The following is a 27,100-nucleotide window of genomic DNA, read 5'->3' on the forward strand; positions in this document are numbered from 1 at the left end:
CAGAAACGCGATTTCAGCTCATTTCTTCCTCTCTTCTTAGTTTTCCAGGTTCAGACTTTGGAGGCTCGCATGGTCAACGTCGATGCCAATGTCGCCGGCATGGCACAGGATTTGGCGCAGTTTCTGTTTCTTACAGGCTTTGCACCTCCGTTTCCACCTCGCCCTTCACTATGCCCCGATTTCAGGGAAGTGTGGTTGCTTTCCCTCTCACTTTTGCTTCACTTTTGCTTTTTATTTGTCACATTGAGGACAATGTAGGATTTAGGTGTGGGGGGAGCAGTTATGGTGCTAGTGTCTTTCATTCATTTTCTTTTTCTTCTTTTTAGTGATTAGCTCGTATGTGATGCCAAGTTTGATGTTGGATTGTTGCCTCTATTTCTGCTATTGCCAAGTTTTAATAATAAAAGGGTACCAAGTTAATGTGGTTGAATCCAAAAACATCTCTTTGGTGAATATCAATGATTGTTTTACTCTTATAATTTTTGGTTAACTTTCCTAGGCATAGGGAATGATTATTGGCATTTTCGTGTGAATTGGTCCGGTTATTAACTTTAGTTCTCCATGTTTGAAAATGAGGTTAGCTGATGCAAGTTTTCTTTTGGTTCTTGTGTTATATTGAGTTTTTGTGATTTTTAGCTATGAATAAACTTGACTGTACTCCGCTATTAGTTACTACTGAGTAACCGGGGATCTGCACCTAAAAGTGTCGATTCTCGCGTCAAAAAGTAGTAATTGCTATGAGTACGTGATCACGTGGCGATAGAAGCTGAGTAACCGGGCTCCTTCATCTGGCCAATGTTGGAGTTCGCGTCAAAAGGCTCAAATGGCTAGCGACTAAGTCTTTTGTTACTATTGAAAGAAAAAAAAAGAATCAAAAAAAAAAGAGAGAAAAGTAGAAAAAATGTGAAAAAAAAGTGAAGGTTGTGTTAGTGTGTAATAAAAGTCAGCTTGCCGAATTATGGATTTAATGTTGAGATTTTGGTTAATAGTTGGACCATTTGCTGATAAATGTTGTGTGTCATTCCTTTTTCTTAGATTAGTTAACCTGGAATTAGAGGAGTTTGTGGTTTAGAAGCTAACCGGAGTGATGTTTCTTGGACTTGACCATTGATGCTTGAATATTATTTTTCTTGGTATCTTGGCAATTTGTTGGATAGAGCAATAGCCACTATCAAATATTAGTGTTTGTTTCTTGTTCTCATGCTTGAGGACAAGCATGATTTAGGTGTGGGGGGAATTGATAGGGTGTTAATTGATGGTATTTTTATTATTAATTTTTCCTTTTATCCCTGATAAATATTGTGTTAATTGCTGATATTTACTCATATTTGGTATTTGGAATCAATTTCAGGAATGAAGCAGAAAACTACCAAAAAGGAAGGACTTTGTGAAAAATATGGAGACTTCTAAGGGTTTCAATCCTTGGGCCCTTGAATTAGTGGGGGACCACAAGCTAGTGAAAGGCATTTGGTCATTTGGGCTTCAAAGAAAGCAACGTAGAGAGACTTGGAACAAGAAGTACTTGGGAGGCTTTGTCCACATGTGTGGGGACCACCTAGATAGCTTTTAGTCATCTTTCTTTTGTTGCTTTAAAAGGGGACAACGTAGAGAAGCAAGAGATATCTAGAGCTTTAGTTTTAGTTTCTTTTCTTTCTTTCCTTAGACTGGCCTCTGACACACGTCAGGTGTTCGACAATATTCCCCAACGGGGAGATTTTCTCATGAGGCGTGGTTAAGCTTTTCTAGTCAAGGGGACAACTAAAGATTTGGTTCAACAATTACTGTGAGATCTAATTTATTTTAATTGCTTCCTTAATTTATTGGTATTTATATGTTTCCTGCTTTTAATTGCTATAGCTCGTGTGAGTGATTGAATAGATGCGCAATATTTAATTATTCATATAGGCTATTTTGCTAAATAGGGGTAATTGAATCCGTAATTGTTCGTTATCCCTATCTCGGTAGCAACTGGCGTAATTGGGTTTATGACAGGGGAACATACGATCTAACTTAAACGAACCCTCGTAGCGTGTTTGTTAGTTAGGATTGGGCCTTTCTAATTATTAATGCAAATCTAGAAATTAAATCCTACGGTCGTACCTAGGGTTGTTTCCTGATTAGAGAAATAGTCAACGGTCGTACCTTGGCTATCGACAAATTAAGGAAGGGTTGGTTGTTTATTGCGTGCATGACAACTATAACTAATCTATTAATAAATGTGGAATTATCTGTGAATCAATGATCAGTGCTTGAACCATTTCTGAAGTGTACCCTTGGCTAGAGTTTCTCCAATAATTATTCCTTTTATTTATTTTCTGCATTTAATTTATTTAGTTAGCATTTAATCCAAAACCCCCCATACCTTGGACTCTAGAAGAAACGAATTATCCCCAGTCCCTGTGGATTCGACCCTACTCACCGCTATATACAAAATCTGTATTTTTCTCGAGTAGGTACTTATTATTGCACAGGTTCGGCACCTGTCACCAAACAAAAGCCTTCATTATGAGCTCATTTTAGAAAGGATCCACTAGATGCCTTTCTTATCTTCTATCCGTAAAAGGGGAAAAAAAGACAACAATCATGGTCAAATACTACGTGAGAAACAATTGCAGAACTTAATTCGTGATGATTTCAAGGTTTTGAACAGATAAACCCAGTACAATCTATCAATGAAAAGGAAACAATTTATTTATTTCAAATTTCAAATACTCAAAAGGATGACAAGGACTAGGATCAAATAGGCCTTTATTATCATATTTCAAGGTCACCAGAATGAGAAATACTCTGGTAATCAATGTAGAGATAGACCTTGAGAATGTTTTTTCTTTTCGTATTGATTTTCTTCTATTTAAAGATATGAAGTATAGTATTTTACAATTTAGAGCCTCAATCGAAAAAGAAAAACCTTAAGCAGCACTATAAATGACATTAAGAATAGACAAATTACTTAAAATTTCTGGTTTTGTACTTAAAAGAGTAAACAAATGCAATATTGTGTTTGAATTTAATTTTGATTGGTTGGAAAATCAACTAATTTGGAAATAACTCAGTTTCCATAAAAATTAGGCATTTTTCAAAAACTTTACTATAACTTTGTTTATTTAAAACTTTATAGTATATGATGTATTTTGAGTGTATTCATAAATTTAAAATTTTGTTGAGATATTTTTAAAAATTTTTAAAACTTCTCTATCACAACCAACTTCCACCCATTTACCAGCTATATTGGTCACCGCACCTCTCATCCATTCTTTCTCTACTCCTTCTCTGGTCTTCTCTATTATCCTTCCTCTTTCTTTCCTCTCACTGGGAGGATAGGACAAGTGCATGAGGAAAGAGGGGAGGTTGAGGAAGAGGAGGAGGAGAGAGGGGAAAAGAGGAAGGGAGATGAGGTTGCTAGGAATAGGAGGTGGCGACAACCGTGTGTGGTGGGTGAAGGAAGAAAGAAGTGGTAGAGTTTTTTTTTTTTTTTTGGTCTCCTCCCTCTTGCTTTTCCTCATTTTTTCAAAAACTTTTTTGGTATTTTTTGTCTCCCTCTTACTTTCTCTCCCCGCCTCTCTCCTTCTGGAGAAAAGGAGAGGATGAATGCAAAGAGAAGGAGGGGAAGAGAGAGAAAAGAAAGGAAGAGGAGGAAAAAGGAGGAAAAATGAGGATGAGGCTGAGGGAGAGAGAGGATGGAGGGGAGAAAGAGAAAAAGGGTGAGATGTTGTTTGCAACAAGCAACATTGGTTTGTGTGGTTAAAGGCGAAAGAAAGAGATGATAAAAATTTTTTAACTTTTTAAAATTTTTTTTGATATTTTTGATATCAATGCATTTGGATTGTTTTAAACATGTATTACTATAATATTTTATTTGAACAACAAATCGCCTTCATTTTCAATAACATTTGAATCAAAATATTTTTGCAATGTGGGTGGAATGACTACTTGGATCTTGTTCTTCAGAACTCCAAAGTGCATGGGTTTATATGGTCAAATCCTAGAAGGAATTGCTTGTGAAACCACTATTGATGATTCAATCAATTACTTCTTCGAATTTTATTAAAATATAGCCTATATCATTTTCCCTCATTGATTTTATTCTTTTCTTCTAATAAATGCTGAGTTTAGATTGAAATTTATATATAAAAAAAAAAAGTCTAGTAATTAGAACAATAAGATACAAGAGCAAAACAATTATTTTAGATTCATCGAAACCAATACAATACAATTAAATAGAACAAATAAATATAATTATATAGATATCTTGCCAAAACATCCAAATCAAAAGGTATAAAAAACATTTGGATTAGCTGTTTTTGGGGTTGTTTTTAAAAAATAACACTGTAGCATTTCGTTTTTGAAATATAAGTCCGTTTGGATTAGTTATTTTTTGGGTTGTTTTTCAAAAACTATATGAAAAACTTTTACTGTAGATGTTTTTTGGATTATTTTTAGAGGTATTTTTAAAACATATTTTTGAGTATTTTTATAATTTTATATTTATATACATTTATGCATTTATAATACATTTATAAATATTTATAAATAAATATATTTATATATTTATATAAAATATATTATAAATGTATTATATTATACATAATATAAATATATTTATAAATGTATAAATTATAAATGAATATTATATAAATGTATAAATTATAAATTATAATAAATAATTTTTATATTTTTATATAAATATATATTTATGCATTTATAATACATTTATAAATAAATATATTTATATATTTATATAAAAATAATAAATGTATTATTGACAGGTGCCGAACCTGTGCAATAATAATAAATAAAACCTAACTACCACCAAAAGCAGTCAATAATCAATTCTAAGTACTGGAGCAGGGACTCTAGGTGTGCAATGGGTTACTTGATTCACCCTGTTCCCGAAGAGTTTGCTTAATCCGATATACCAAAATTAATTATCTGACTAAATTCACTAACTAGTAGACAGTGGCAAGTAGGGTCGTCTCCTCAGGGACTGGAGAGAAATTTGTTTCCTTTTGAATCAAGAACAATGGGGGGTTTAAGGATTAAATGCTAACTAAATAAATTAAATGCAGAAAATAATTAATTAAAAGAAATAATTAGGAGAGCTCTAGCCAAGGGTACACTTCAGAAATGGTTCATGCACTGATCGTTGATGCAAAAATAATTCCAACATTTATTAATAGATTGGTTATAATTGTCATACACGCGATAAACAACCAGCCGTTCCTTAATTTCTCGATAGTCAAGGTACGACCGTTGACTATTTCTCTAACCCAAAAACAATTCTAGGTACGACCGTAGACATTAATTTCTGGTTTGCATTAAGCTTTAGAAAGGCCCAATCTTAACTAACAAATACGCTACGAGGGTTTGTTTAAATTAGATCCTATGTTCCCTTGACATAAATCCAATTACGCCAGTTGCTACTGAGATAGAGATAACGAACAATTACGGATTCATTTACCCCTATTTAGCAAAATAGCCTATATGAACAAGTAATTATTGCACACTAATCAATCATACACAAGGGCTATAACAATTAGAAGCAGGAAACATATAAATACCAATGAATGAAGAAAATAATTAAAAACGATTTAGATCTTACAGTAATCGCTGAACCAATTCGTCAATTGCCCTATCAACTAAAATTAGAGGATTAGCCCTCTATTAATGGAGGACCAACCGCGCGTGGAGAATTGGGAAAAGTCGCTGAATCGGACCTTCCACTTTCGGTCAAGAACAGAAGACAAGAACAAGGAATTTTGATTTCTCTCAATTGTCTCCAAAAGCCCAAACGTACCAGAGTCAAATTGTTCACTTCAATTTTGTCCAACAAAAGTAAAAGCAAGAGCCAAGATAAGTCAACAACGACGGCTCTTCCTCCCAATTTGTTGCTTGCCAAACTCCTAATCAAACGTGCATCCGGCTTTCTCTTTTTCCCCAAAGAGTCACGACTCTTTCCTTGTTTTTTTGGCTGAAGTCCTAATCAAACGGGAATCTGGCTTCCCTTATTCTTTTTTATTTTCTAATTGAAGTCTACTACCAAATAAAACTAGTCTCTTAAATAGAAAAAGAAACTATAAAAGAAAATATTCCAAGTTTCCTAATCCAATATTAAAACTACTAATGAAGATTAAAATCTTCAAAATCTTCCTTCAAAAATTGCCTTGAATTCGACTCGGACTTGGAAACCAACCCCAAACGTGCCACTATCCAATAAATTGGAAAATTGCCACTTTTAATCACTTTTTGCTTCTTTTCCTATAATTGGTACCATTAACCAAATATAAGTAGAATCCGACAATTAAAACAATATTTGACTAAAATCAAGGGAAGAATAATCATAAATTTAGCAACAAATTATGACTTATCAATTATATTATATATAATACATAATATAAATATATTTAGAAATGTATTAGTGTATATTATTATAAATGTATAAATTATAAATGAATATTATATAAAAGTATAAATGAATATATTATAAATATATATTAATATTATGTATAAATGTATTAATATAATTAATATAAATGTATAAATGTATTAATATTATGTATAAATGTAAAATTAATATTATGTATATTAATATAAATGTATAAATGTATTATATTATATATATAATACATAATATAAATGTATATTATAAATATACATAAATATATATATTATGTATAAATGTACATTTATATAAATGTATAATATATATAATATATAATATATATTATATTATATATAATTTATATAATATATAATATTTATATAAATATATTTTAAATATATAAAAGTATATTTTAAATAAAATAAAATATTTGTAATTTGAATAAATAAATATTTAATATATATAACATACATTAATATTAATTATAAATATTATAATATTATAAATATGGTGTTTATATAATATTTTAATTTGTAATATTTATTGTATATTTCATTATATAAATATTTATATAATATATAATATAAAATATAAAATTTTCAATTTGTATAATATACATAATATTGTATATATATAACACAATATACATAATATAATATATTATACATAATATACATTTATACCTTATTACATATTATGTATATTATATATTATACATAACATTATTATACATTATTATACACAATAATGTACATAATAATGAAAGTACATTAATAATGTATATATTATAATATATTGTACATAATATATTATGTATAAATATTTATACATTTATGTATACAATATTACATATTATGTATATTATACAATATTATGTATAATATTAATGTATATAAATATTTATATAATATATAATTTTCAATTTGTATATTTCAATTTATATTAATAATATATATATAATATACATAATTGAAATGTACAAATTGAAATATACATATTATATATATTTGGAATTGTTTTTGATATAATGTTTGGATATGGGTGTTTTTGAAATACACATTTACTGTAGCATTTGAAATGTAAAAAACAGTTTTTCAAAAACAGAAGCAAAAACAAGGAATCCAAATGGTAGTTTGCCGTCAAATCAAAAGGTGCACAATTATATCCAGAGGCAGCAAAACTCTCGAATGCACCGAGCCGTTCCTCCAATATTTTTCCAAGTTGAGAAAAGGTTTCTGTGTTTCCTTTTAATCTGCGGACCACATATTTGCCAGAGACACGGTTTTCTGCTAAATTATTCTCATACAAGGTGGATTTTTCGTCTCTCTTCAATGCCAATGTGAGGACACTAGCACATTTCAGCTTCACCATGCAGATGCAGACTCGCCACACAATTTTATCACATTGTATTCAGCAAACCACATAGAAGCCTGATGAAATCCATTGCAAGTTAACGAACTTCTTTAAATATTCAAAATCCTCACAGTAGAAACTACATAATCAAAAAGAAAAACTTGATAGCAAGCATAAAGTTCGCTGCCTATTTAACCACAAAATATGGAGTCAAAATTTCAAATGATTGATCAAAACGAATTGGGCCTCGTGGATCACAAAGATCTACAACAAATCATCTGCCACTACTTTTAAGGCTCTGTCAATGGGTACTCGAACACAACATCTTTGCCTGAAAGCTTTCTGTAAACTGCAGCAAAAGTCTCCAGCTTATATTCAGTATTGTTTCTTTCCTTGGGGTCCAAGAAGACCTGTGCACAAAACAGTAAATCATAATGGACTCAAAAGTTTAGCTGTTAAATAAGCATCTCATGCATCAAGACAACAAACAACATTCATGTTTCTCCCCACAAGTAGGAAAGAGCAAAGCATAAACAGGCCTGAAATTAATGGTCAAAGACTTCAAATTATAATTTGAAGTCAGATTTCGAGCAACCAACTAGTAAAAATGATGCGTCTATTCTTAAACCAAAGATAATAGTAATACAAAAATGGCTTCTATTGGCTGGCACCTATTTGGAACCCCAGCCTACCTTCCTCAAGTAATGCGATCACTGAACTATCAAGTAAACAAGACAACCTCAATGATAACTAAAAGCACACCTTCATTATCTTGGATCCATCAATGCGATATCTAACGCGCTTCCCAACAATCTCAGCAGGGACAACAACATCCTCTAACATGGCATCATGTACTGCAGTTAAAGTCCGGCTGCGGGGTCGTTGAACAGCGGATCCTTTCTTTGGGGGCCTCAGTATCCTTCGGGTGGCAATCAGAATCACATCCTAAAAGTCATAGTTTGCAATCAAAACTAAATCCTACAACAACCTAAAATTATCAAAGATGATAAACCTAACACAAGAATAGTGTAATAGATGATACAAGAACAGCATTATTAAGTTCCTAAAGTGAACAAAAAAAAAGTAGCAGCTTTCAGACAACTATTAACAGTAGACAATGGCACAAAATCTCAAAATCTTGTTACCATATAAATCAAGAAAGAAAATTCAAGACAAACATAGGCAGTTTTGATGACCTCCAAATAAATGTATAATAGGACATGAACATTATTCAGGAGGCCAAGTCCATCAACTAAATTTCAATGGAGTGTATGCAAAAAGATGAAGTGCAAGCTGCGAAGTTGGTTCAAGAGCTCAGAATGATGTTCAATCAGTTCAATTCCCTGACCAAGAGAGGTCTCATAGAGCTGGGATTATTCTTAATCATCATTGCCACAATCCATTGAATGGATTCCCCATACATGTGCAGTGTGTGCACAATGCTAACTTGTCATGCAGAACAACTTCTTTAAGCAACATGCAATGTCACTAGCTAATTTGACTTGTGCAGCCGTATTGTTAAAATTTAAAATACCAATAAACAAAGTCAAAAACAAGATGCTCCAATTGCTGATAGATAAGAGCTCAGAATGATGTTCAATCAGTTCAATTCCCTGACCAAGAGAGGTCTCATAGAGCTGGGATTATCATTAATCATCATAGCCACATTCCATTGAATGGATTCCCTATGCATATGCAGGGTGTGCACAATGCTAATTTGTTATGCAGAACACCTTTAAGCAACATGCAATATCACTGGCTAATTTAACTTATGGGGTTTAGGGCTATGCAATATCACTGGTTATATTGTTATGCAGAACACCTTCTTTAAGCAATATGCATATTTTTAGAATTTAAAAGAGCAATAAGCAAAGTCAAAAACCAAATGCTCCAACTACTGATAGATAAGACACAGGCAAGACAGCCAGCACCATCTTTGTAATAAGAAGACAAGCAAAGCACTTCAACAGGAGAAAAAAGAAATACAGGAACCTTGCCACTGAATTTCTTCTCCAACTCCCTGACAAGCCTGACGTGAATCTTGCGGAAAGCTTTTCTTAGTCTGTATGGCACATGGATAACAACAGCCTTCCGGTTTCCAGAGACATCAATTTGACTGCAGAAAAGAAGACACCAGAATATCCAATCAGACTTGTTAAACGGCCAAACAAGGTCAATTGAGTGACTTTATAAGTTACTCTTACACAGCAGAATTGATGTACAGATCCTTCAAATCACTTTTGAGCTCTTGGTTAGTATTTTCCAGATCAAATAAGGCCTGCACATCAAATAGAATATAATCTAGGTAGGAATCAAGCATCCTAGTCAATCAACTAAAAATAAAGCTGCCAAACAACAATTTGTGAAGACAAACAATAAAGTAACCTGAGCCACAGACTCTTCAAACTCTGTAGGTTCAACATCCTTATCCTTGTGAATTTTTTTCATTGATGTATACATCTTGGCAGGCCTGTTTCAAAATATTGATGTCATGTTAAAAACAAGTCCTAAAGTGGAATAAGTAGGCATTCTCTGCAAACTTGCTGTTTAAATTTTGCTGAATCCGGTCAAAAGTACTGAGTTAGTTCCACCAGAAACATTCATGGCAGCATGAACAATATTAAGCAGATTTTTTGTCTTCATTTGGCTCTAGTGTATAAACCACTACTTCAAAAAGTAACAAGTAATCCGAACCAAATACTCATGATTAGGCCTAAAAGATATGGCAAAAAGAACCTGCTTTTGTGAAGCATCCCCATCAAGTTCTAAACAGAAACGGGTTTGTCATTATTTATATAAGCTTAAAATGTGAGGAAATATTTTAAGGGGGCTAGTAGCTCAAAAAAATCAGAAACAGCCTAGTATGACCAATAAAAAATTTGTTAAACACCATTTGTGTTAAAAGAATCAACAGCATAAACACCGAGTTGCTAAACCAGGAAAAAAAATCAAAGAATTCCAGGCGAATGCTTATTACAAACTAAAATTCATATTTAACGAACCATGAAAATGGTCAGGAGTTGCACTGTGAAGCCATTATCCAAAAATCCAATCACTAGATACAAGCCAAGTAACCAAATGCCAGTTTCCACAAACTCCTACATTTGCTTTGACAACCAACAAACACTTCACTTCAAATTAATACCAAAAACCCTAATCACAGCATTCACGCCTCAAAAAAAAATCACATTGACCGCCCAAAATGTTTAAACAATCAAACTGATTAGAAGAGAAAATTCTGTACTAATTTATAACATACTTCAACATTTTCTCCAGCATACAAAAAACCATTAAAAACTTTTTATCTTCTGAAAAATAGTTACTATCAAAGAAATGGAACAAATCCTAACTTATCCAATTAGGCAATGCAAATTCCCATCCTTTCCCTCCTTCAAAACTTCACCGCCATATTTTCTTGGTAACCAACCAGAGACCAACAACAATAACAAGAAACGTATCTGATTCAAAGATTGAAGATGAAGAACTATAGTACCTTTTGGGGAGAGCAGAGAAGAGTGAAGCGCAGAGTGTGTGTGTGTGTGAGAGTGAGAGGCGCTAAACCCCCTAGGGTTTGGAGGGGTTCAATTGATTTTATAAGTGGCAGGGTAGCCGGTAGCGGGGTGGGTTTGGATTGGGTAGGCCTGATTAAACCCGGATAGGATTTTGGGTTCTGTGTGGGTGAGGGGCCGGAATTCTGGTTGCAGGCCCAATTGAGAAGCATTTGTAATATAATCTTTTGAGTCATGTTAGGGATTAGTAGTAATTTCAGTAGTAATTGACTTTGTTTTACACAAAAATAATAATTTAAATTAAAATACTATTAGTTGTTATTGGAGTCTTCAAAGTATAACAATTTCCAATACTTAGACCCCATTTTTTAATAATATTACAAACTAACGCTCATAAAGTGGGAGAAAATATTGATTTGAACAAACCAGGACTTTTATGTCAATAATGTGGAATATTGAAGAATTTTTTTAATGTTATTTTAACGTATTTACTCAAATCTGCAAAATCTCTAGCCCTAAGTATCAAAATTGAAGCTAAATATTTTTGAGCCGAATAGTTAATTACGAAAATCACCTTAATTTGGCTGAAATATTAGTACTATCAGTCACAGTCTTGCGGTATATCATTGAGGTATAAGATGAATTCTCCTACTTTCCATGGATAATGAACAAAGAATTGCAGATAGAATCTCGTACGAAATGGGTTGCTGATTATAATGATGTTAAGATAGCATTGTCATTACGTACGTAAATAAAGGAACCCTTCATAAACTAATTTTGATACTCTTAATATAGCAGTGTTAGTGTTTGAGAAAGAAAAACAATTTACTGTAATTCTTTTTCAGGTAAACTATGAATTTTTTATTTGTAGAGGTAAGCATTCAATGTACATCCCCTGAGCGCTAGGGCTTTGTAATTGTATTCAAAAGCTACAAAAATTGCAATATTACACCAAGGGTGCGTTTGATAATACTGAAATTTGAAATTTGAAATCTGAAATCTGAATCCATTAAATTATTAAGTATTAAATCTAATACATTTGAGTGTATATCACGTTCAATGATAAGTGGATAACTTATCACTGATTTTTAAAAGTAAGTTTTGTTTAGCAAATTCAGTGTCATTTAATTAATTTGAATATTTAATATTTAGTTATCAAACGCGTCTGAACATGTTAAAAATTGAATCCATTAACTTTAAATGATGAATTAGATTATTAAATAGAGCCTAAATCTAAACATTGGAATGGAAACAATCTAATAAGTCAAAACTTCGCTCCAAAATTCTATTTTGGTAGCAGGAGCCAAATCTTACATATATAAAGCATGAATCGCTTATGAACAGTGCGCAATGGACGGGTTATCCCGTGATTGTTGTGACTCTGAGGGCTGTTTTGGTCTTTTGGCGATGGATGGCACTGTTTTTGAACAGTATCAAGGCATTTATGAACCATATCAAGGCATGCACTTCCCACGTCCAATGCATGTGGCGATCCCACTTCCCCCTAAGGCGAACCAGAGGGTTGGCGGGCCGTCTGCCTAACTCTCACCAGGACTCACGCAAGCAAACTAGTCAAATCCTTCCGAAGTATAACCTAGACTATTACAACATCGTTTCTCTTCAAATAAACCAATTACTAAAACCAAATTAGCTTCAGAGATAACAGTATTATAGGATAGCTAATCGTCGATTCGTAAACCTTACGCATTACAAACCACTGAATAAAATCCGACAATCCCAAATAACAAATTCATATAAGCCATATAACAAGTCTAGGTTTTACACTTTTCCATTTTCAAGTGGCAATCCAAGACAAAAAGTCGCCTAAACTTAACATATTCCCAATCCGATCTATGACGTAAATATAATTATACATTACAAACCGCAAAGCGAAGTTATAAGATTCAATTACATTCATAAGAAAATACAACTAGATTTCAGATCGCCCCATTTGCCAGGACCTGTCAGGAAAAATAAATGACGTGGGGTGAGCTACACAACCCAGTGAGGTTCCAAGACACTCTAACAGTTCAAACAAATCAAGAAAGTCGGGCATATCATATGCATGGTTCAACGTTACACAATGGCATGTTATCATGAGGTGATAATCATTATACAGTAATTTGAGACATTTATCATGGTATGAGACATTTAGTATGTATAGTTCATGATTTCATGTTGGCATTTTAGCATGAAACAATTATCATGATACAAGGTAAACATATACTGTAGGATACGGTGTTCCAGTGGAACTTCATCGGTCATCTGTACCTTATGACTTCCGGATCCCCTCGGTTTGACTGACCATCATCTTATCCCTCCAGTGGTAGTACTCGAGTATACCGAAACGGTTGTCCAGGGTTCCAACTTACCCGATCGAATCCAGTCCTGGCTCGAGTAGGTCAGTAACCGAGGCAGGGCTCAAGTTCAGCTTAGAGCTTACAGCATGCACAGGTAACCAAGTAATTCGACAAAAGGTAAAATTCATCATTTGAGTAGGTCGAGTGAGGTAAAGTACACACTCGCCTATCAATGATGGACAACTTCATATAATATGTGATTCATGATAATCAAGTAATCAAGTGGATACTTAGCACGTAAGCACGTAAGCAATACAACTTGATTTCATGGAAGCATGTAATTCACGGATATCGAATAGTCATGTGGGTTGGTAAACGGTTCACAGTTAACGATTGAGTAGTGACGGTTATTTGACAGGCATTTGCCATATTAATAGGCCATCATTGGCCGTTATCTTATTTTTATCACGCGAGAGTCGAGGAGATTCACAACACGTAAATTGGTCGAGAGATTCACCCAACGACGTCACAACACGTAAGATATTCACGAAAACATTTTACACAAGTCACCACTCGAAAGGCTAGTGTGATAAAGTATACACTGCTCACTTCGATGGATCAAAAATCGTTTTCCAAATTATCACATATCGAGTCAAGAAAGCACTTTAACCAAATAAGTATAGAACAAGCAGGGATACTCATTTTACAAAACCAAATAGGTTAAGCAAGTAATCTAGCAAATTAAACATGTATCGAGTTCATATAGTCATTTGATATGGTTAATGCATGAATCGCTTATGAACAGTGCGCAATGGACCGGTTATCCCATGATTGTTGTGACTTTGAGGGCTGTTTTGGTCTTTTGGCGATGGATGGCACTGGTTTTGAACAGTATCAAGGCATTTATGAACCATATGAAGGCATGCACTTCCCACGCCCAATGCATGTGGTCTTTCTCCACGCGTCCCAGTATTCCACACCACGACTCGCCTTTTTGCACCTCCGACGCTACTTAGTCTGCTGCTACTCGGACCGATTCTCTCTTCAATCTTCAAATTGAGATAATACTGCGGTTGAAAATTTTGGTTACTCTTTTAAGTCCGATTCCATGTGGTTATGATAATATCATTATTGTACTTTGATCTTTGTAGGCCAAAAATCTTATCTTCGTACGCAAGGTAATCTCCATGTAAAAAATATTTCCTGCACACAAAAAAAAATTATATATATAAGGATCTCTATGTAAACATTTTTTTTGGCAAAAGGATAAACTTTCTTCATAAAAAAATGCAATTTAAGAAATGGATTATAGTTTTAAACTTTTACAGTAGGTCCAACTTTTTTCTTTTGAGCATGAAAAAATGATTCAGTAAATACATATTTTCTAACCTTAAACACAAGTTTATTATCCCATTTGTAGAATAGTTCCACCAGTTATTTCTTAGCATTTTATTCTAACCAATCCTTAAACACAAGTTGATTTGGAATTCACCATTTAAAGTTTCTAACTATCTCTTGATTTTGAATATCACTTTTATTAAAAAAAAAGAAAAAGTAAAAGAGAAACTCACCTATTTTAGCACATGATTTAAGAACACAAAATAACCTATAAATTTGCAGCTTATGATACAGATTACCAAAAAAAAAAAAAATCAACAACCAAGTAAGAGAAAGAATCATCAAATAAGTAAGAATTATAAATCCAACGAACCTAGAAAGTAGAAAAGAAAAATTTTAAGCTCATTAAATTATTAGATATTGTATATATCTAAGCCATTATCTTAGTGAAAATTCAAAGAGCTTCTACCATGCTCCTCGTACTCACCACATAAAGTGTTGCCTCCTATACAAATTATCAAAACCAAAATCATCAAAATCTCCAAGAAAAAAAAAACAAAGAGATAGCCAGCCTAAAAAATGGAAGAAAGAAAGAAAAATAAGAAAATATGTATATTCACCCTTGCAAGTTAAAGTTGTTCAATATTGAGAGTCTGAGGCTTATTTTCAACAGATGATGTCCTATCCAAAGAAAGTATCGTTACTCCCTCCATTCTTGAACACTTTTAATCTATCAATCAAACAATCATCTAAATTGCAACAAAAAGAATAGGATCCAATATGAAATCCTAATTAGGAGAAATGGTAGTATATATAAACCGAGGTCATGGTGGGCTAGAGTTGAATAAAAATTATGTGTCATGAATATAGACCTATTAATGTAAACAAAAAAGCCACTGAATATACAAAAAAGATTAATTCAATTTTACATTGGTTTGAAAATATTTTTAAATATGTTTGAATGCTCATTCAAGTCTAGCAAACAAAAGAAAATGACAAACCCATTTTATAATTGTCTTTCTTTATTTCTTTCTTCTAAAAGATTGTTAAATGTGAATTACTAGCAAACAGAAATTGTCAAAAAAAATGGAAATTGTCAAATTGCTTGTCTTAGAGAAGTAACGTGACTAATAAGCAAGGCTACACATTACATATATAGTTATATGCCTTTTAGTTCTACCTAATTTTAGGCATTACTTATTGATTCATGCTACATTAAGAATGTTAAATAATCATGCCTTTTAGTTCTGCCTAATTTTAGGCATTACTTACTGACTAATGCTATATTAAGAATGTAAGATAACCTGATTTCAAACTCATGTTTATTTGTGCAATTAGGAAAAAACACACACTCGCACACATGGCTGTATATCTAACAAAGAAAAAAAAACACACAAACATAGCAGCAACATAATGAGTCTCAACTACCTGACGCCTGGCGTCAGGGCTAAAAAACTAGTAATAACGTACTAGCAAGAAGCAAGCGTCTTTCACATAACTAGAAGTCTAGGACTATTTAAATTGATAATGTAATTCATAACAAAAGTATAACCAATACATTGTGGGAAATTAGTAAAAAAAGCAGAAGGAATTTGCTGCTTTCCAGCATTTTAAAAAGCACAATGTTGAGATACTTTTCTGATAGTAGCTTATTTTAGTAATAGAATTGCTCCCCCCCCTCCCCCTCTCTGGTTGGTTATGACCTTTAATACAAAAACTCTTGGTCAATAATAGCTAGTAGAAGACCCTTAAATTTTGCTTTTCAGTTTAGGGGCAGGGGAAGAGATAATCAACGTTGATAAACTCAACACCCAAGTATATACAATCAAAATTGAAACTTAAAAGGTTCCTTAAAATATTCGTTGCTCCCAGAGTTTGATACAAATATGAAGTTATACAAAGTCAATTCATGGTCGGTTCCCTAATTAACCTGATACTAAAACCACTTGTTTGGTTTCCTATTCGTACTTATGTAGCACTACTTAGCACTTCTTCTAATCTCTTTTCAACTTTCCAATTTCTCTACCAATTAGACATTGAGAAGGTCAGGCAGAACCGATATGTTAGTATTATGGTAGAAAAACTTTAATACTTTTGTTGTTCTTTCTTCATAATTTGTATGGTCAGTGCTCGATTCCTGTTCGCTCATTGCTACTTTTATCGTCATGCTATAATGAAGAATTCCTTGATCGCCATGGATTGACTTCTTTTATTAACTCGTAGCAGTAGTTCCAGTCGGAATTCGATTTGATTTGATTGAGGTGGGGGTCGCTTTTGTAAACTTTTCACCAATAATGTCGATTTCCAGGCTCACCAGAGTGGCCTTCCCTGCTCTCAGGGCTGTCTCCAATGTAGTAATCATAAGCACAAGCAGACGCAATAGTAGTTTTCCCGCTCCCTCAGTGAAGAATGGATTTGCATTACTGTCATCAAGCTTCGATCAACAGGTTTCTTACACAAAGTCGATTTCGTTCGCTCCTACTCATCCGGTACTGCTGTCTCCAGCAGAATCAATTATTCAGAGCATAGCCCAATGGCATGGGAGGGAATATTTGGTTCTCTGAGTGTAGCTTGAGCCAACCAAAAGGTGCTGCAGCCTGACCATCTGGTGAAAGCCCTTTTGGATCAAAAGAATGGGTTAGCTCAGAAAATATTTATCAAGGCTGGAGTTGATATTGCAGCAGTTGTGCAAGCTACAAATAAGTTTATAGCGGCGATGAAATTGATAGATGATCATGATCATAATAGTGGAAATTACCGCCAGATAGGTGGTCCTGAGTTCAATCTTGGGTCTCTCTTGGCTACTGCACGAAGGCACAAGAAAGACATGGGGGATTCTTTAGTTTCCCTGGAGCATCTGCTGTTAGCATTCACTTCCCATAAGAGATTTGGTCAGCACTTATTTTCGGTTCTCAGGATCGGCGAGCAAGATTTGAGGAATGCTATTGGTGCCATGCACCGAGAAACTGATCAAGCACAAGGTCAGCCGGATAGTAAATTTGGAAAACTCGGAATTATGGCTATGATTTAACTCAACTTGCAAGACGTGGTAAACTCGACCCAGTCAGTTGTCGTGATGATGAAATAGAAAGATGTGCTCAGATCTTATGCTGATGAACAAAAAGTAACCCCATTATCCTTGGTGAGCCTGGAGTAGGGAAAACAGCTATTGTTGAACGGCTATCTCAAAGAATGATTATGAAGGATGCACCCAAGCCTCCGCAGAAGTGTACTTTGTTCTCTTTGGACATTGGCTCTTTATTTGCTGGAACTAAGCATCATGGAGATCTCGAGGAAGCAGTTAAATGTATGATGAATGAAATCACAGCCTCCAATGGGAGGATAATACTATTTATTGATGAAATACATATGATAATGGGTTATGGTAATACGTATGCATTGAATGCTGCAAACTTGTTGAAGCCAATGCTTAGCTGCGGCGAGCTGAGATGCATCGGGGCAACAACATTGAAGGAATACAGGCTTTACATTGAGAAGGACCCTGCCTTAGAATGCAGATTCCAAAAAGGTATTGTGTGGTGAACCATCTGTAGAAGCTACGATCGACATTTTTCATGGATTGCGTGCACAGTATGAAGTACATCATGCGGTTAAGATTTCAGATGGGGCTCTTGCTTCAGCCGCAACTCTTGCACATCGGTATATTACAGGATATTTTTTGCCGGAGAAAGCCATTGATCTACTTGATGAAGCTGCTGCGAGATTCGCAATGAAAAGCACTAGTTCAGGGCCGATTGGCAGCTTATATTAGATAGATAGGGCTATTTTGATGCTAGAGTTGGAGAAAATCCCCCTCAAAGATGAAACTGATCATCCTGTATCTAGACACCGCTGATCAAGCTGGAGAGTGCTTTGGCATCTCTTGTGCGAAATGATCAGACTGATTCAAATGAAGTGGAGCATAGCAAAAATAAAGCTCGCTAGAAAGAAGTGACTAATGTTCATATAGCTGAAGTTGTTAGCAAATTGACTGGCATACCATCATCAAACCTCGAGCAATCTCAGATGGATCAGTTTATGTCATTGGAGCAAGAACTTTGTAAAAGAGTTGTTAGTCAAGACATGGCTGTCAAATCTGTAGCTGATGCTATCAGGCGCTCAAGGGCTGGCCTATCTGATCCAAATTGTCCAATTGCAAGCTTCATGTTTTTAGGTCCTACCGGCATTGGCAAAACTGAGCTAGCAAAAGCCCTTGCTGCATACATTTGTAACAATGAGAATGATGTAGTGCGGATAGATATGAGCTAGTACATGGAAAAGTATTCTGTTTCTAGGTTAATCGGTGCACCACCGGGGTACATTGGTTATGATGAAGGCGGGGTAACTCACTGAAGCGGTCCGTCTGAGGCCTTACTCGATTGTGCTTTTTGATGAAATTGAAAAGGCGCATCGCGATGTTTTTAACATCTTTCTACAGTTGTTGGATGATGGAAGAATCGCTGATTCTCTGGGAAGGACTATTAGCTTCAAAATACCATATTAATTATGACATCAAATATTGGTTCCCGGCAAATTTTAGAAACACTTGCGCATGACAAGGGGGATGATAAAGAGGCTATCTATCAGGCGATGAAAACTGAAGTCATGGAGATGGCTAAACAAACCTTTCAGCCAGCCAGAATTTATGAATCGAATAGACGAGTACATTGTTTTCCAACCTCTGGATTCTAAACAAATCTCCAAAATCGTTGATATACAGATAAATCGTTTTCGAGAGAGGTTGAAAGAAAAGAAAATTTACCTTCATTGTACTACAGAAGGGGTAAATCTTTTAGTCACCTTGGGTTTTGATCAAAACTTTGGAGCTCGATCCGTGAAGGGGGTGATTCAACAATTCATTGAGAATGAAATTGCTATGGAAATTATGAGAGGAAAATTCATAGAGGGAGACTCTATCATTGTCGATGCTGATGTATCCACGAAGCCTCAAGACGTTCCACCCCATGGTAGATTGCTTATCAAGAAAATGGACAACAATGTTGCATTGGGTTGCATGGTTGGTTGCGAGTAAAAGATGTTTTCATTGAGAACCTTGTTTGGATTGCGGTTTTTCGTCGGAAAATTACGTCGTTTTCCGTGATCACATTTTCCTATTACCTTTTTTCCTCACATACATCAAATCACTATAATAATTTTTCCATGAAAAATCATGAAAAATGCAATCCAAAAATCTTTCATGGATAGCATCTCTTTATTCTTTCCTATCAGTTAGTTCTATCATTTCTAAGTGTCTTACAGACACTGAAGTCTTCTAGCTATGGATGTACATTGAACTTTCCGTAATTGCAAATTTTTTTCCTTCATTAATTTCTGCTTAGAATGTTCAATTGCTTGAAGCTCACAAATGCCATTGATCTTCAGACAATCAATTTCAGAAACTAAGAAGCTGTATTTTTTCTCAGAGACCCATTGCAAGTGTAGTTGCAGAAATCTTACAACAAAGAAAGCAAGAAAGTATAATTTTGTTTGATCACCTATATAATTGGTAGTTTGCATTTCAAAAAGTCAGAGTAGCTGAACAAACAATGCATATTGAAACCTGACAGATTCATCTGGTGAAAAGGCAGACACCAGTTTCATACATTGAAAACTTGGCAATTTCCTCCAAGTTGCAAAGGGGACTATATAGTCCTTCTTGCCTTGTGTCCACCTGGGTCATCTTGCCCAACACTACCTGTTGGATTGAAAGTTTATAGTTCCTACTAATGCTGTATGCTAATGCAGTGAGTAGTCAATTTCCGTATCTGTTGTTGAAATTTCCTGATCATCATTGTACTGGAATCTGAAATTTAATCAATAGTGCCTATCTCACGTGCAGTGAGGTCTCTTTCCTTGGGAAACTGAAAATAGTCTATCCAATTCTAGTGTTTTCAATCGGAAATTTGTGCATTTTCAGAAGGTTTGCTAGTAGCTTTGGACTGCATTTTTCTGGATTTTTTTGTAGAAAAATTATTGTAGCGATTTGATATATGTGAGGTAAAAAGGTGATAGGAAAATGTGTTCACGGAAAATGTAACAATTTTTCTGAGGAAAATCGCAATCCAAATAGGGCCTAAATCCTCTGAGACAATTCGTATTTCTGGAGCTTCTCCTGTTGAAGGATCTTTCTAAGTTCAACATCAATGGAAGCCTCTATCAGTATATTCTGTATATCCATTGGCGTCAGTGCTTTTCTATTTATAGCATTCACGTCAACTATATATAAATGTGTGTGTGTGTGTCTCTGATGGGATTGACCTCGTCAAGCATGAACTCTATAGTCTGCAGAACATTTCCATTTCCCAGCTTTATAAGTGGAATCACACTTGTAATGGATTGTAAAATTAGAAGCATGAATGAAGACTGTATTGCATAGTGAAACATAGTTGATTGTAATAACTTCTCGTAGATTTGCTCGACGAATAAGAAATCTAATTTCATTGCTTGACTATTATGTCAAAGTGGAAATATCACCACAAGAAATTGATGGGCTTGATGTAGCATTACAACTTGGCCTAAAAAAAATCATGTAGACGACCATGAAAAAACCAAAACTCAGAAGTCAAACATAATGTTGGAGCAAGCAAAATCAAATTCATGATCATCAAAGTATGGGATTTTGCATTTGTGATCTAACTACTTCTCGGAAACAAAAGAACCACAAGCATGAAATAATAGGTGTAATAAGCATCTCGAAAACTTGCCCCAGAGGTGCAGTGGAAGACAGTGTTTCCTTCCTTATTTTACCGAATTTACCAACTCTCTCAGGACAATCTTTTCTTAAAGTATTTGACAACTAATTGAAGTGCAGTCTCTCCAAAAGCAATCATATATTTAACAGAATCTGCACGTGCTTTAAACAATTCATTAATATCTTCCACTCTTCCATTCATGGATGTTCTTCCATCTCTTCCGGGCAGAGAAGAAATTCTAGGACCAGAGGATGCCAAAAGCTCTCCTGCTATCTCGAAATAGCCATAAGTAGAGGCTATGTCAAGTGTCTGAAATCCATCTTGGCTTGGTTCTTTTGCTAGTTCAGGCTTTGTTCTGATGATCTCTTGTACACAATGTAGTTGTCCTACCTTTGCTGCAATATTCAGGGGGTTCTTGGATGGAGTTGCCACTGCTAATCACCAAGAGTTAATGGATATTTTCGAAATTTGAGTATATTCAGCTTCTCTTCTTTTGTCCTACTAAATTACTGTACAGTTTAGGAATTAATCATATGTTTAAAGGCGGCTTGCTTGACTGTGACGTGTAAACCTAACGTACAGAAAAGTCTCTCGTAGTTTCAAAACGTACAACATGACACCCCATATTTTGAACTAAATTGTAAAGGTGACGAAATCCGTTAAACTTAACGGAAATGGAAGAAATGATCAAAATGCCCAGATATAATTAAGCAAAAAACAGCTCAAAAAAATCATTTGTTTTATTCTCTAGATAGAGAGAATTGAGGGTTAAGATGTAGAACAGGTATATTTGTTAAAAATTAGGTATAAAATTTTTTTTTTTTAGGTTCCAATAAGTTATTTCTGTTAAGTTTAACGGATTCCGTCATCTTTACAATTTAGTTCAAAGCATAAGGTGTTATGTTGTATGTTTTAAAACCACATGGAGCTTTTCTATGTATTAGGTTTACCACAGAGGACTTTTTTGTTTTTTACCCTACCAAATTGATTATCGACGAAATTAAAGGTTCAAGAAGAATTCTTTGAAAAAGTCAGTGATGGGAAATTTACGTGTAAAATTTTTTTCAACACGTTAAGAGGTAGGAGCTGAAACACGGAAACGAGGACGTGTAGGAATTGAATGCAAATTTTGAAGTCAATTCGTCAAGTTCCACTTGGAAGCTGCTGGAAACACAAGCAAAACCAAAGACTACTACGCAAGTCCAAATTTGATTCCCTAGCATTTGGAATTTGGTCCCTGATAAGGTTAATATTGATTATGTCCTTTTCAGAAAGTGTTAGGAGGTCGAATACAGTGGCTTCAAGGAAAATACAATCCACCTTTATTTTGTCAAAATATAGACATCAGCAATTAATGGAGGAGAGTTAATTAGTAGTATGTAATACCTCGGACGAAGCCAAGGATGCCATATTTTAGTGGCTAAAATTGAAATCTAAAAAATTAAAGGTTTTGGGTTCAAATCCTCATTTTTCGTTCTCGCTTCTTAAATCCTACCTCTCTCATGCTATCAAAAAAAAAAAGAATGTATGTAATACCTCAGTTAGTTCAAGATATGCACATTTGCAACTTGGTTCATTTCCACAAATAATGATCCACCTTAGTTCAAATCTGCAACTCCAAAGTATATATTATGCAAACTTGAGTTGCATTCCTTGTTTCTGGAATAATGTTGGGTGAGAATCAGAATTTGGAGGGATTGAGAATCATTTCCCCTCTATATATAATCTGCAAATTTATAGGTAATAAGACAGTGTCATACATTTGTTAGGAAATATCAACATGCTTTGATCATAGTATCAAGTTTCATGCAGCCAAAAACATTTTAAAGTGTCGTGTCCTGAATCCTAATCGTTGAAATTGTTGGAAACTTTTCAAAATTTGTATGATGTACATACATGTAATTAATGTATATTCATTAATTTTTGGTACATGTATAGTATTGTGAATGTTTCTAAAATGTACATTCATTTATGAATGTATTCATGTATATGGGAATTATTGAATGAAAGGATAGATTCATGTTTTGATCTAATGGTCATGAGATGCATGAATTAAAGTGCATGAATGTGTATACAATACTTTGAATCTATTCATACACAATACTTTGAATCTATTCATACAAGTGTTTAATGAGGTCTTTTGTTTCTCAAACAATCTTCCTATATAAAGAGGTCAAGTAGAGAGTGGTTTGCTGTAGAAAATCACTTTCCTACTATCCTTACTCTCTCAAAAGCACTCCTTAGTTCACAAAGGGTTTGTCTTGCTTTGTGCAAGAGTTTAAGACAAACAAAACTTCATCTTATACTAAAGGATATTTGTCCAAGGTTATTGCACGTTATACCAGACAAATAAAGCCTAAAGGAAAGTGATTTCTATCACGATTTGAAACCAATTCTTGTTACAACATTTGCTAGTCATTTACAATTTACCCAACAGAAATTAGTTGGACCGGAAGTACAATACAGTCTAGTGATTATTATGGATGATGATGATGATGTTAAGCGATATAATAAACTGAATCTCAAAACCCTGCAACAACAACTAGTACTAAGCGTTCCTCATGGAAGGGATGAGCACGAACATTCTTGTACCATGAAAACGATATTGCTTGCAGCTTTGGAGGACTTCCCAATTTTTTATTTTCATGAAACAAATACATTTTGCTCCTGAAATTACGTATTTGTGAAAAGTAGTACTCAACAAGGGAATTATTGGTTTTTTTGAAGAACCACAATTGACCAAAAAATCCAGATGGGTGCGTCGTGCACCCGTCTGGTCCCGTGGTGGTTCTGTCCCCATCGGTCCCCCATAGGTCCAGTTGGGTCTCTCCGTAGTTAGATTAGGATAGAGTAGGAGTAGAAGTAGGGATGACGATTGATAAAAAAAAAAAAAAAAAACAAGGGAGTTATTGGTAACAGGGATGCTTCCTTCTTACCAGCTACAGAGTTGCTTTGCTCAGGATCAAAAAGGATAAGAACCATCTTTTTGTCTCTCATAAAATCTTAATATCTACTCTCATTAGCAAAACTACAATTACAATTCATGTTAAGACAAGAAAATTAAATAAAACAGGGAAATTTCACACACAACCTTCTCCCATTTGACATGCATAAAATTTAATTTATGGAATTAATCTTGGATTTTTAAATATTGTCAAAGCAATCACATCAATGTTCAACAGGCAAGAGATTTCCTTTGGAAAATCTTCTATTGCACTTCTTCCAAGCCATTTTGCCCCAGGTTGGTAGCCATCTCATCAAAAATGGTAACAAGAAGGCAACTGTTAGAAGGATATAGCCCACCACCTCTTTTTCCCTCCTCTGTTTTTTCAGAATACCACTTACTGAAAAGCCATAAGTAGACATCATAGCAAATATAGATATCAGAAGTTCTCTTTGGAATGGAAACCCTCCAGTGAGATAAATTATGATGCTTAGTGATGCTGTGAGGCCTAAAGAATTGGAAAACAAGAATAAGTAGGAAGTAGCATGTGAGCCAAAGATTGCTGAGGCAGCAGCAAGACCAGAAACTGCTATAGGGTTATACGCAGGTGGCGATGGCAAACCAGCTTGATTCTGATCAGGATTTGGCTGGTTAGGCTTATCTAAGACCCCAGATGGAGGTGTTACCCCTGCCTGAAATGTAACAGTGGCTATCAAGGCAGCAACTACCAATAGTGCATTGCGTGTAGCACTTGGGGAATCTCTTTGGACCTGGAATTTGAAATACTTGAACCAGTCCTTTGAAGGTTGTGACTGATAATCAGCTCTATTCGGTTGATGTTTGGCCTGAGAAACAGAATTTGTTGAATGATCCCCACTAGCATGTTGTAAGATCAATTGTCTTGAACGAAAATCATCCGAACTTTCCATCACAATATCGAGGATATCAGCAGCTGTCACACCCTTGAAGTTCTTGGCATTCACCTTGACAGTTGCATAGATGTCTCTGCTGCTGAATAGTACTTCTATGCACTAGAAAAAGGTATACATCAAACATGAGGCCTTTTAGTAATCAATTAACACTTTGAATGAATTAATCTAAATGGTATGATAGAAAGCTACAAGGACTTAAATCAGTTATAGATCATAGAAGGAATATGAGAATTAGGTCAAGCATACCTCATGTTGCTTTGTTGAAGCAGCAAGGTGCAATACAGTGTTTCCATTGAAATCACACCAATTTATGATCCAGTGTAGCATATGAATTTCAAGATACTTGACTAAAACTTTAAATGCTTCAAATTGGTAGCATTTTAGAGCCAGGTGAAGTGCAGTTTCCTGACTAAATGTGACATCTTTAAGACAATCAGGGCAGGTGGAGAGTAATTCATCTATAACCTCAACTTTCCCTTTACTAGCAGCATAGTGGAGAGCTGTTCTTTGGCCTTTTCCTTTGAGAAGACATAATCCAGGATCCAACCTCAGAATCTGTTTCACCATTTTGACGTTCCCCATGATTGCAGCTACATCTAAAGGCCGAAAACCACCTCTGTCAAATTCTCTAGCCAGCTTCTTGTTGTGCTTCATAAGCTCAATCACAAATCTCACATGTCCACCTTTACTTGCAACATGTAGAACAGACTCCGGAGGATTACCAAATGCAACATCATCAAGAAGGGATGGATTTTCTTGAAGCAGTTTGTTTAGTATTTCAGTATCTCCCTCGCGAGCAGCATCAATTACCGATTTTTTGCTCTCCATTCCTGAGGTTATTACTTTCTGAAAGAACTAATGAATTTTTTTTTTTTTTTGTCAAAACATAGGATGAAAGAACTAATGATCTGACGGGCCGAATTTTTGGGGGAAGGTCATGCACAGCTTTGCATCATTGGCTGATTAAATAAGATGAATTAGTATTTACTTCTACTATACTTTGTTGAATAATTCCATTAGAAAATTTGGGTTTAGGAACCAGTAATCCAATCACATTCAAAAGCGTAGTAATTTGCACTTGACATAATCAGAATTGATATTTCCACCAAACATATCGCTGATCAAGGATGTTACAGTTCAAAGACTTTCAGCAGTTGAGCAACCAAATCCATTTCCCATTTATGCATCACTCTCTTGTTCTTGGGAAGATAAACAGAAAAATTACTGCATTTTCAATCTTATATGGTACATGTGTACCTGATAGACACAGAACAAAATAAGACCAAACTACCCTATCAATATATTGATTAATGTCTAAAAACATCGAAGTTAAGTAACATCATAGTTAGTAACATCTCCATGTTATACGAGTTGATGTATGTGCCTGTCTTACAAGGAGAGACAACGGTTTCCATCATTCCAGAAGCAGTTTAGGATCAAGTAACATTTCTTGCTTGCATCTTCTGAAATACTTCTCAGACAATACCAGGTATTTCATTCAACAATAGCTTTTAGAAAATGTATGGCCTCTAAAATTGGATTGGTGACTGCTCAAATGTGAATCGAATCCACGCTTTTGGCCCCTATCAGGTACAACTGCCACGGTTGCTTAGTAGTATACGCTAATTGTATTGTCAAAGCTGAGAATGTGTC

At 34.7% G+C, this 27,100-nt stretch overlaps 3 protein-coding genes, 2 non-coding genes and 1 pseudogene across 6 annotated transcripts; 1 reads left to right on the forward strand and 5 right to left on the reverse strand.

Moving 5' to 3' along the window:
* Nucleotides 1-7,762: 7,762 nt before the first annotated feature.
* Nucleotides 7,763-11,297, reverse strand: LOC113763177 (40S ribosomal protein S7). 2 transcript variants are annotated; one of them, XM_027306916.1, is made up of 6 exons: nt 11,226-11,297; nt 10,118-10,202; nt 9,937-10,010; nt 9,725-9,848; nt 8,495-8,677; nt 7,763-8,142 (listed from the first exon to the last, which is right to left on the reverse strand). In XM_027306916.1, the coding sequence occupies exons 2-6, from the start codon at nt 10,190-10,192 to the stop codon at nt 8,023-8,025; spliced, it is 576 nt and encodes a 191-aa protein (XP_027162717.1). In that variant the 5' UTR covers nt 10,193-10,202; nt 11,226-11,297; the 3' UTR covers nt 7,763-8,022. The 2 variants fall into 2 exon arrangements, with proteins under 2 accessions (XP_027162717.1, XP_027162719.1); XM_027306918.1 differs by lacking the exon at nt 11,226-11,297 and adding an exon at nt 11,083-11,199.
* LOC113764277 lies at nt 9,039-9,130 on the reverse strand. Its single transcript, XR_003467557.1, has one exon. It is a non-coding gene; the product is annotated as a small nucleolar RNA snoR69Y (small nucleolar RNA).
* Nucleotides 9,309-9,400, reverse strand: LOC113764276. Its single transcript, XR_003467556.1, has one exon. It is a non-coding gene; the product is annotated as a small nucleolar RNA snoR69Y (small nucleolar RNA).
* A 5,876-nt stretch (nt 11,298-17,173) lies between the features above and the next one.
* LOC113759358 lies at nt 17,174-19,911 on the forward strand (annotated as a pseudogene).
* Nucleotides 19,912-21,643: 1,732 nt separating this feature from the next.
* Nucleotides 21,644-24,553, reverse strand: LOC113759359. Its single transcript, XM_027301924.1, has 2 exons — nt 24,508-24,553; nt 21,644-22,002 (listed from the first exon to the last, which is right to left on the reverse strand). Exons 1-2 carry the CDS (start codon nt 24,551-24,553, stop codon nt 21,644-21,646), a joined length of 405 nt encoding a protein of 134 aa, XP_027157725.1.
* A 186-nt stretch (nt 24,554-24,739) lies between these two features.
* Nucleotides 24,740-26,275, reverse strand: LOC113759360 (ankyrin repeat-containing protein BDA1-like). Its single transcript, XM_027301925.1, has 2 exons — nt 25,694-26,275; nt 24,740-25,546 (listed from the first exon to the last, which is right to left on the reverse strand). The coding sequence occupies exons 1-2, from the start codon at nt 26,273-26,275 to the stop codon at nt 24,740-24,742; spliced, it is 1,389 nt and encodes a 462-aa protein (XP_027157726.1).
* Nucleotides 26,276-27,100: the final 825 nt, after the last annotated feature.

Source organism: Coffea eugenioides, chromosome 2 (assembly GCF_003713205.1).
Source record: "Coffea eugenioides isolate CCC68of chromosome 2, Ceug_1.0, whole genome shotgun sequence".
Lineage (NCBI taxonomy): Eukaryota > Viridiplantae > Streptophyta > Magnoliopsida > Gentianales > Rubiaceae > Coffea > Coffea eugenioides.

Coding starts and splice junctions, on each gene's coding strand:
- LOC113763177 (XM_027306916.1), bottom strand. CDS start 10,192: ATGTATACATCAATGAAAAAAATTCACAAGGATAAGGATGTTGAACCT. Junction 8,678..9,724: donor AGAAGAAATTCAGTGGCAAG/GTTCCTGTATTT, acceptor TATGACTTTTAG/GATGTGATTCTGATTGCCAC. Junction 8,143..8,494: donor ATGGATCCAAGATAATGAAG/GTGTGCTTTTAG, acceptor TTTTGTGCACAG/GTCTTCTTGGACCCCAAGGA.
- LOC113759359 (XM_027301924.1), bottom strand. CDS start 24,553: ATGGTTCTTATCCTTTTTGATCCTGAGCAAAGCAACTCTGTAGCTG. Junction 22,003..24,507: donor GCAAAGCAACTCTGTAGCTG/GTAAGAAGGAAG, acceptor GGTGATTAGCAG/TGGCAACTCCATCCAAGAAC.
- LOC113759360 (XM_027301925.1), bottom strand. CDS start 26,275: ATGGAGAGCAAAAAATCGGTAATTGATGCTGCTCGCGAGGGAGATACT. Junction 25,547..25,693: donor CTTCAACAAAGCAACATGAG/GTATGCTTGACC, acceptor ACCTTTTTCTAG/TGCATAGAAGTACTATTCAG.